A 10,480-nucleotide genomic window follows, 5' to 3' on the forward strand; every position below is an offset into this window, starting at 1 on the left:
TTCTTTCTGTGTTATACTATGTTGCAAAATACATTTAGGTGGTTTTATTTTAGGTGGGGTTTGTTTGTTGTAAGCTGCTTGGTACCACCTACTGCCTAAGTGTCATTTGCATTTTCATCCCCTGTGAGTTTTTGGGAAAATGAAAAATATGTTGAAAAACTTTATTGATATAAAAACCATTACTATGATTTACACTGATAAAAATGCCTAGCTAAGATTTACTGGGGGAAAAAACACCTTGATGAAATTTGTACTGATGAACTAAATTCACTTCCTGCATGATCATATGCAGCACACACCCAGGTATAACTACAGACTCTCCAATTTCAGTATATACATTTTGATGAAAGTATATCTTCCTCTTTCAAAAAAAAAAAATATCTGGTACTATAATGAGGCTATCACATTTACGGTAAAGGAGAGTGAGCAACCCATGAAGGCAAAGAGTGACAGCTAGACCAGGGAAGAAGGCTATTCGGAGACTCAGTCAGGCCAATACAGAATCTTGAAAGCAGACAGGGATGAATGTAGCATATTTCAGCAAGCAGTAAAAAATTATTTTTAATCAAAGTTAATATCTACCAGTTTCTTTTCCCATATAACTGGCATTGAGCATATTCTCATTGGATAGGGCACCAGGTTTCAGGCATTGGGTGTCCACGTTCACCTACAGTCTTGGTCAACTTCTTGCAAATCAAGAAGCAACTGGCTGTCAGACAGACCTTCATAAAACAAGCTATCATTACAGCATTTCTTGGTACCCTCTTGTCCTTCAGCTGCACAGAAGAGCAAGGGTAGTTTTGCAACTTTCAAAATTTTGCCAAAACTTCTGAAAGGTGGTTAAGGTACCACTAACAATTTTCCATGTACATGTTCATTCCCTTTGATTTTGGCAAGGTATCCTGCTGAGATCTGGGCTGTCACCATCATAAGCGATACTCCAAATGTATTACACTGTCTGCACTTGGATGCCAAGATGGAAGAGAATCCAGACGCTCAACACTGATGTGGCTGAAAGCAAGCAAAAGGACAGCACAGCGCTAGGTGGGAAAAGTCAGTGGGCACAGTATATTGATTCATAGAGCAACTGAACGCAGAGACAAATCTATTTGCAAATTAGCATCAAGATTTGGCAATGGCACTCAGTCATCATGACTGGAGCAGCCCTGATCATGCAAGAGGACAGGACAGATGGGCCATCAAGACATCAAGCACTCAAAGTATAGGAAAATAGCTAGAGGACCAACAACATACTATAAAGAGGAGGCGTGACAGAACAAAGTGTCCCAGCATAACTCCCATGTTAAACTATATCTTTTCTCAACAAAAATAAACACTGTGGAGAAGTGATCCAACTATACTGAAATGTGGAACTCCATCAGGTGAACACATTTTTTTATCCTGTTGCAAACAGTTCTACAAATAACTTTACACAACCTAAACATTTTTACAGGCTATCCACCATAACTTCTCTTCAAAGCCTTTTTTGTTTAGGTTAAGTATGTATTCATATATATACACATTTAGCAATCTCCTCTCCATACCTTGTTCATACCTCCTGGTACCTCCTAAAATCTTTTCTCATTCCCAAATTTGTCAGAGTGGGGTAGAACAGGGTGTCAAGAGCTCTCAGAGCATTTATTACATTCATTATGATTCTGCACATGTGCACAATGTTTTTAGCTTTTATTGCTATTATTTCCCAAATTACAATAAAGCACACTACCCCATACATAGTCCAACTTCAGCAGAAGTAAATTCAATGAAAGCTAATAAATAATCACCTTTTCTCACATAGCCCATTCTGCCATAACTAAATTTTATCAGGATCAAGCCAACTTGTTAAAAACCACTTCAAGCACTACCACAATCATTTCAACATAAACACTCTCTAAACACTTAAAATCCTAGAAATTTAAGGGAGTGATTTTGGTTTTGGCTTACACATTCCTGTAACAGAAAGAGGAATCATGCTGAGCATAACTAAAGAAATTTCAGTAAGTGTAAAACCCTGATTACATTGACAATTTTCCAACCCTTCTACATTTCTACAGCAATTACATTACGGAAACAGTATTGTGAACTAACTTATACAACTAAAAATAACCTAGCAGTTGAAACAGAGAGCTTCAATTGGCCTCATACAGGAATAAAGAATTTCAAATGTTATGTTCTCCTACAAGATAAGCAGGATACATTTTTAATAATAAAATTATGTTTTAATACATTTTCTGTTTTATTTGAATATAAAATTAATGCTGCAAATAGAATACGCATACACAAGGCAAAACATGTAATTACATTACTAGACAAAAAAAATAACCTGCGAATCAAGCTTACATTTCTTCTGAACTCCATAATCTGTTCAACATATACACAACTGGATTCAATTTAAAATTCACTGTACTGCGAATGTTACTGCTGAACCATTTAAACCAAAGTACAAACCCTTTCAGGAGGGTATATAAAGCCCTTTGTTAAATACAATGCACGAAACCAAATCGTTAGTTATCTATGATGACTCAGGAGCCTACATTTATTTGCTAAGTTTTATTAAGTAAAGGCTACATTTCACAAAAACATTCTCCTTCTTAATTTGATCTTTCACTTAAGTAGGAATCAGTAACAATTTCTTTTTTAACTGTTGGAGAAAAATGTCATGAAAAGAATATTCTCAGGTATCTTGCAAACCATTCACTCCACAGAAATTATCGTAAGATGTTTACCTGTACTCCATTTACTAGCACACAGTTGGGCAACACCCCAAGCCCCAAAGCAAGTTCCTCTCCTTCTTTGCCCAGTGCTTGCAGTCTTGTGAAGACCCTAAACTCTCACTTCAATTAGTATTTTCTTTAAGTCTTTCTGGTACTAGTCACAGTCTCCTCAAAGAGTGATGGCACAGTCCTCTCCTCTGGACAATCATTCTGATCATGATACATTCTAGCAATCTCCTCTACATACCTTGTTCATACCTCCTAGTACCTCCTAAAAATCTTTTCTCACTCCCAAACTTGTCAGACTGGGGTGGAACAGGGTGTCAAGGCTGATTCTTATGCTTAAGTTACCACTTTCAGCCAAATTTGACAGCCATTATCTTGTTTTTCTACAAGGTCTCCTTCAAGTTGTCCCACCACAGACATACCTACAAGAAACAAATCTGAAAACATCTACACAGAAAATGCCCCACGGGACTCCTAGTATTGTGAGTTTTCCTCATTCAAATTAAAAACACAATCTAAAACCTTTATCTTTCATTTTAGTTTCTCTCCTGCTTTAGAAAAGTTCTTTAGGAATAAACTGCTGAGGGTTTGCTTGTTGGTTGGTTTTCGCGGTTGTTTTCTTTTTTTCTAACTTTACTTGTTATTTGCCCCTGGCCACTAGAGGTTCCAGGCAACCCAGAGCCAGACTGATTTCTATTAAAGATTTGCAGAGGACAAAAATTAAGACTGATTAATCTTAACTGATTAATAAAGCCTGATTTCCTTCAAACATAATGAAAAACAAAGTTCCTATATTTTCCTCAAATGAAAATGTGATAAAAAGGTAGCACTTTTTTCATGGTTTGTTCCATTTTTATTGTCAGTTCACTGACAAAGATTTTCTCTAAAACAAAATTTTAGTAAGATTTCACAAAAAAAAAATAATTTCAAACTGCATTTTGTGATTGAATATGTCTGTGTCTCAGTTTTTCTAACCACCCCTAATTTTTACCTTAAACACATTTACAATTCAGAAAGCGAAGAGAAAAATTAAGACAAAAGCAAGCAAATTTGGTTACAAAGTCACAGTGAAAGCTGTGCCTAAGAAAATGAGATCAGATTTCTCCTCTGATATGCCAGCAGCAATGCTACCTGTTGAAAAGCTGCTATCTAATATTTTGGCCCTTTGTAACTGTTATTCTTTACTTTCAAAGGCACTACAAAATATGCTTAGAAGACATTCCAAAGCAAATGACAGGCATGTTTATACGCTTTCCTGCATTAATCTCCTTGTATTAACTGCAGCCACATTATCAACATACCAAAACTCAACCCACAAAATCAACCTAAAGTTTATTTTCCAAATCATCACTAACAAGAATATGACCCTATCTCTACTTCAGCCTTCGGGACAAAAATGTGATTATCTTGGTATCCCCTGAGCTCAAGCTGTGACAAGCAAATCATTTGGTGCCCATGCCAAACTTATTTCAAAGAGACTGTGTATCACAGTCTTAACACTAGTTCGGGCTCTCAGTGACAGTCAAGCATAGCACTGGTGTGATTTGTTAATAACCACAGGGCTACTGTATCACCTCTCACAAATAATGTCAAGATACTGTGTTTTCCCCAAAATTCTATGAACTCATGAAAGAAACTTTCCATTTTGAGCTCTCCTTCCTAGAAATTAAAAGAGATTAATTTACAAAACAGTTTTTGTTAGTAGTTAAAACACTGTTTCTGAGACTAGATGACCTCTCAAAAATTTCAGGCAATATTATAATGGACCTTAAGATCTGTTCTGACTCTTATAATTTCAGAGATGCTAAGCATTTTTGAGGAATCAGTATCAGCAGCATTGTTTTCTGCATTAACAGATAAAGAGGAATTTTTGTAAAGGCAAAATACAACTGCAGTGCAGCTATCCAAAACAATAGGTAAGTTTTATTTTGAAAAAAAACACAGTATGCATCCCCCAAAACAGCTTAAAATCACCTAAAAAGGGAGCACCCATAGATCAATACTTCAGCCAGTGCAGAACAAGCATTGTTCAGAAACTGGTAACCAGCAGATGGAAAAAAACCCATCACATCCTATCAATGAACTGTAGTTCAGGTGTGATGCACAGCAATAGCAAAGAATTCATATTTGATAATGCAACTTCAGAACTACCCCGTGTAATGGGAGGGAAATAAAGCATTAATTTAATAATGTAACAAAATTCAGAAACTTTCAGAATTACGTACAGCTACTATGGGATGGACAAAGACAGGGAACTCGCTGACAGGGCCTTTGCAACTGCATACCAGAGCAATAATATCACTATATAAGCATTATAAATAAAACAAGTCTATACTGTACATGAAAGAACATAAATGCAAGCAAGGTCAACAAAAAATTCAGTAAAGGAGAACATACAGATTCAGGGTGTACATTTGGCCCTATTAATTTAAAATACAAGCCCCAAGAGATGACTCTTTACATTGAAAAATCCTCTAGTTGATGTATCTATAAACTTTCCAGTCTTTCAGTTCACTACACTGAACTATAGCTCTGATTTAATCTTCTATTACAAATACTTCAAATACCTGCTCTAAAAATCAACCTGAATATTTGTTGCCCTGTTTATTTTCTTTTTCCTTAGCACTTCATATGACTGAAATAATCTTCTAATCTATATATACCCATGAGTTTTCTTCTCCAAGAAATCAGTAAAACTGTTTTTCAAAGCTATCGTGACAGATTCAGCTGTGGTCATTACACTGTTTTATTTATTTTATAGGTTACTTTATGCTTTGATTATGCAGAGTTTCTGCTTGTATTGAGTAAATTCATACGCTATAGAGTCAAGGAGGGATTTAGGCCTTAACTATCCTTTCAGACATCAGTCATCACCATAGAAAGACACTGCTAAGGTCCTCAGAGTGTCCACCTGTACAAAACAGCCATCCACCAGCAGCATTTAAACACCTCACCAAGTCCTGGCAACACCAAGCTTCCTCATGTTTCAAAACAAACATGCAAAGTATTAAATGACTGTGAAATCAGATCTCACAGGAGAGAAAAACAAAAAGAATGAATGCAGAGGTAAGTACATACAGGTTTTATCACAATCAGTAACAAAGCTGTTAAAATGAGTTCTGTTTACTGCCTTTATTGAGGACAATCTCTTGAACCTGACCCTCCACACCTCATGTAAAGCTATTTGGGATGCTGAATTCCCCAACACTTCACAGAACCCAACATCTCTACTCTTTTATAATGCCAGCCCCCTTCAAGTCATGCAAATTTGCTTAATCACATATTCAGAGAGCAGTCAACCAACAGGAGTAAAGCAGACACATATATTTTAAAAAGCATTTAGAGTCCAAATCAGCAGATTTAAAACCAAAACAAACCAGAAAGGGCACGCAGTGACATCAGTTGCTATTCAGACACTGAGTCACATTCAGAGAAGAAAATCCCGTTTCATTTAAAAACCCAACAAAACTAAGGCAGATAATGGACACTGTACCCTAAAAAAATCTGTATAATTTTAAGCAGTTTGTAATAAAAAGAAAAATAATTCCAAGATTTTATAAAACCCAATCCAAAATATTTCAGAAACGCACAGTAATTGTTATAGGACCACTGCTATATTATTATGGTCAGGAAAACTGACACAATTTTAACCTGAAACATCCTAAATGAAGTTCAGCTGAAATATGACAATCTGCACTTGAAACCAGGCAAGTTACTAAATATAAAAAAGCAATTCTTTTCCCAGCTACAAAAATGCACTTTCATGGGCGCGTTTCATTTTATTGTCACTGCCTTTCACGAAACCCTCCTTTTCTCAGGGGCACTCCGGAAGAGGCGGGGGTGGGCGGTATTTAAACCTTCCCAAATTAGCGATTAAAAGAGAAAAGAGATTCATTTTAGGCACTATTTGAAGCAATGAGATTTCAAGAGGACAGTCTTCACATTCCATGCGAAATGCTTCAGTCCCAAGGAGAAACTACAAACACAGCTCTAGAAGCCACCCAGACAGCCCTCCGGCCCGGTCGGGGAGGGAGGCCCGGCGAAGCCTGGAGCCCCCTGCCGCCGGTGGAGGCCGCACGGGCCGGGCCGGGGGCGACGACCGGGAACAAAGCGCCGGGGAGGGGGAGCGGGAAACGGAGGCGGGCCTGGGGGCACAGCGCCAGGTTGGGGCTCACCCGGGCCTGTCGCTCCAGCTGGGAGTGGAGGCTGGAGCCCTTCAGCCGCTGCACGATCCGCGCTATGGTGAGGGACAGCCCGCTGTCCGGGTCCAGCATCGCGGCGCGTGGGCCACGCCCGTCGCCGGGCTGCCGCACCGGGCCGCTTTCGCCGCGACACCCCGCCGCGTTCACCGGCGTTACCAGGCAACGGCGGGAGCGGAGGCGGGCCTCAGCCGCTGCGTCCGGGTGGAAAGCGACGCCTCCCAGAAAGGTTCCCAGCCGCACGATGGGGACTTGAGCGGGACAGCGCGCCCTCCGCTGCCCGGCGTGGCGCAGACCCCCGGCCGCTCAGCTCAGGAGCCCCCAAGCTGTCCCCAGAGCCGGGGAGGCTGCCCCGGTGGTGCCTTCAGCTGCCGCCTCTCCCTGGGCACCTGACAGGCTTCCTCCAGCCCACGGGCCACATGCCACAGGGCTGGGCAATGGTTGCCTAAAGCTCTGGTGAAAATCTCACGCGGTGCTTCTGTTTCCTAAACAAACGTTTATAATGTATCATGGCTAGAAAGGATGTCAGAAATAAGCGTAAGGAAAGCCTACATGTGGGTCTTGGGCTTTAGCTGCCCGGCCTGAGTGCCAGCACCTGGCCATGCCAGTGTGGGAGACACCCGAAGGTGCCCAGCCTGCCCGCCGTGCCCTTGGGCTCTGCCGAGCCTGCAGGGAGACCTGCCTCATCCCCGCAGCTGTGTGGCCGCTGCAGCCTGGCATGAGTGTCCAGCTGCTCTCCCGGTAGTGGCAGGTTCCTGACAGCAGCCTGCAAAGGCATTTGTAGCTGCTGTCCCTCGGCAGTTGCCACCTGCCAGGCCAGGTGGGCTGTAACGGGCTATGCACATCCCAGGTCTGTCTTAATAATGAGTTAAATAATATCTTACATCATCATTACTTACAACTTCATTAACCAGCCTTGTTTTGCCTTGGAAAGGACTAAGCTTTCCCTCACAACCAGCCATTGCGCCTCGGCTGAGCTGCTGCAATCAGTAGCTGTAGGGCAGCATCTTCGTCAACTGCTTCTAGGCCAGGGCTGACGGTGAAAGGGCTTGAAACTCATTTCAGTGCGGTCAGAAATATTAGCTTAAAAACATCTTTAGCTGTGGTTTAAGTGGCTTTGCACCAGTGTGACATAGACAGATTCATGTCATTAGAACCTGAGAGAGAGTTTTAACAGCTGGTTTTTAGGGTCTGAGGTATCACATCCAGATGGTGTGAGCAGGAGATTGAGCCACGAGGCTCCCTTCTGTGTGCTTCTGGCAGGGGTCCACAAACTACGTCCCGCGGGCCGGATACGGCCCCCCAGGGTCCTCAATCCAGCCCCCGGTATTTACAGACCCCCCCGCCTCCCCCCGCCAGGGCTTGGGGGGGAAACCAAGCAGCCGCAGATGACTGCCTGCCACTGCATCCGCGCGCTGGCCCCCTGGTTAAAAAGTTTGAGGAGCCGTGTTCTGGAGGAATACTGCTTGACCTGTACTCAGGTGAAGTTTTATTGCGCTCTTGAATATGTTACCCCTGCCTGCTCAGTATGGTGAGGCATTAATTCAGGCTCTGTACCAGGAGCAGGCACAGCCCTTATTTAAGCACAGCAGCTGTGTGGCGCTATATGCATCTCGCTGAGTGATGTAAATGCAAGGAATTTTAATCCACTTAGTCCTTCAGGGGAAATCTATTCCTATGTGCATCAGTAACAGGACCATGTAATCAAATTCTCACTTAATAAACTAATTTACTAAGCTGAAATGCTAATTTTGAAATCCCAGCATAATTAATAAATAAGCTACGAAAGTTCAAGGAGGTAACATGGAAAAACTGATTATTGACCTCCAAAGCCTAGCATTAATACTTATTTTCAGCTCTGAGGATGGCCATGCCTCTGTAAAACAAAGAATGTTTCAAGATTCTGAAACATCAGGTTGTAACTTTCACTGCTGTGAGTGACAGGTGAGGAAATGAAGATAGGTGTCATCAGTTAACTTGCTAGGAAAAACAACTAGATGTAAAAGGTATAAAACTGAACTCATCTGTCTGCAAACTCTTTTGACTTATCTGTGAGAATTTCTGGATAAAATAAGTTTTAAAAAAGAATAGTAATAGAAGATCAGAAATAAAAGTTCTTTAACCAACTGTAGAGAAAACTGAAGTTTCTCTTAGTCATTTATGCTAACTCAAAAAACTGAGGAGAGCTTGCTTCTCGATTCATGGAGAGCACAGGGAGATCAACTGCCCAGTTGTCCAGCAATGCCCTTCTGATTTACAAGTTTTCTGACATTTCTGCTCTTACATGCATATGTGAAGTCAGGGGCAACAGTGAGCACATTTTTTTTTCCTCTGTGTATTGGGAGTTAATGAAATATTTGCCTACATTTTCAACTGAACAAGCATACAAAGTATAGTAGCTTTGCATGCTAGTTCATAATAAAATTCTGCAAAGAGTTCACATGAAGACAGTATCTCTCCTCGATATTTTTTATTTTCATTGAGGAGGATTATTTGTGTAGGAACTTTGCCTGCTCAGACAAGCACATGGAAATAACCAGGGCATGCCACTAAGCTCCACAGCTCAGTGTCTGTAAGTCCAGGGTTTTACATTGCAGCTGCTAGTGTGAGCGTAAGCCCTTCCCTCTTGCCTGGCACAGTCCTCAGCAGCATTTTCTTTTCCAGTTTTTGGGAGAACCTGTGGACTGCCACAGGGATGGCAATCTCACATTGCCTTTGGCAAGTATGTTATTTATCAGGACTGCTTGATATGTGGGGACTCAGGCTTGTTACATTACTACTGGTAGCACAACATGGTGTCTGGCTGGACACCATGGTGTTTTCCGTTCTGTGGTCTGCAGGGACCACGTTCAGCCAAATGGCAGGTTGTGGAGAGGGACAGAAGATGTGACACCTTACTGGTAAGAAGTGTGAGTTCCCCTGCTCCTGGGGAATATGGGGAGATGATACATCAGGTGAGTTTCATGTGCAATGCATAAGACTTTGCAGGTCTGCAAAAGCCATCCGTATCTCTATAGGTCAACAGGAGAAAAAATTAACGTTGGCTACATATGAAGAATTTCCCGGAGTTGACTACCCCTGCTCCAAATCTGCCTTTGTTGCTCTCTGCATGTGCACATCTGTCACTCTTCATTCCCTGTTTTTCTAGACTGTTTCCAGTCTGGTTTCCATCCTCCTATGCACTAGGTTTCTCTTTGGTCAGTTACATTTCCAGTATGGGCAGGAAAACTTGTAAATACCAATCAAACCTAAAAAGCAAGGTGATATAAAGAGATAATCTTTACAGAATATCACTGAGGGCTATTAACAGCTTCTTGTGAATCCTTACCATATCCAGTGAAGCAATCTCATGCTTAAGTGCCTGCTTCTCTTTTGTCTCCTTACAAGGACCTTACTGCATAGCAGCTTGAGAAATGCAGGGTCATTGTTAAAAAAAAATAAATCACTTGAATGACAGGCATTGGCAGGAATCTCAACCAATTCTTTAGCCTGTCCCCCTGGTATCACATGACTGGCTTAACTTGGTTCGTGTGATAAGTGCTTGACAATTACTGCTTTTTC

General features: G+C 41.4%; 1 protein-coding gene across 1 annotated transcript in view; it reads right to left on the reverse strand.

Annotated features, from left to right (window-relative positions):
* Window positions 1–7,055, reverse strand: part of TBC1D19 (TBC1 domain family member 19) — a 53,454-nt gene extending 46,399 nt beyond the window's left edge. The window contains exon 1 of the mRNA XM_005243217.3: window positions 6,896–7,055. Coding sequence (XP_005243274.2) covers window positions 6,896–6,994 — 99 coding nt within the window. The 5' untranslated portion in view covers window positions 6,995–7,055. The remainder of the gene's footprint in view (window positions 1–6,895) is intronic.
* Window positions 7,056–10,480: the final 3,425 nt, after the last annotated feature.

The sequence above is a fragment of the Falco peregrinus genome, chromosome 2 (genome assembly GCF_023634155.1).
Source record: "Falco peregrinus isolate bFalPer1 chromosome 2, bFalPer1.pri, whole genome shotgun sequence".
NCBI lineage: Eukaryota > Metazoa > Chordata > Aves > Falconiformes > Falconidae > Falco > Falco peregrinus.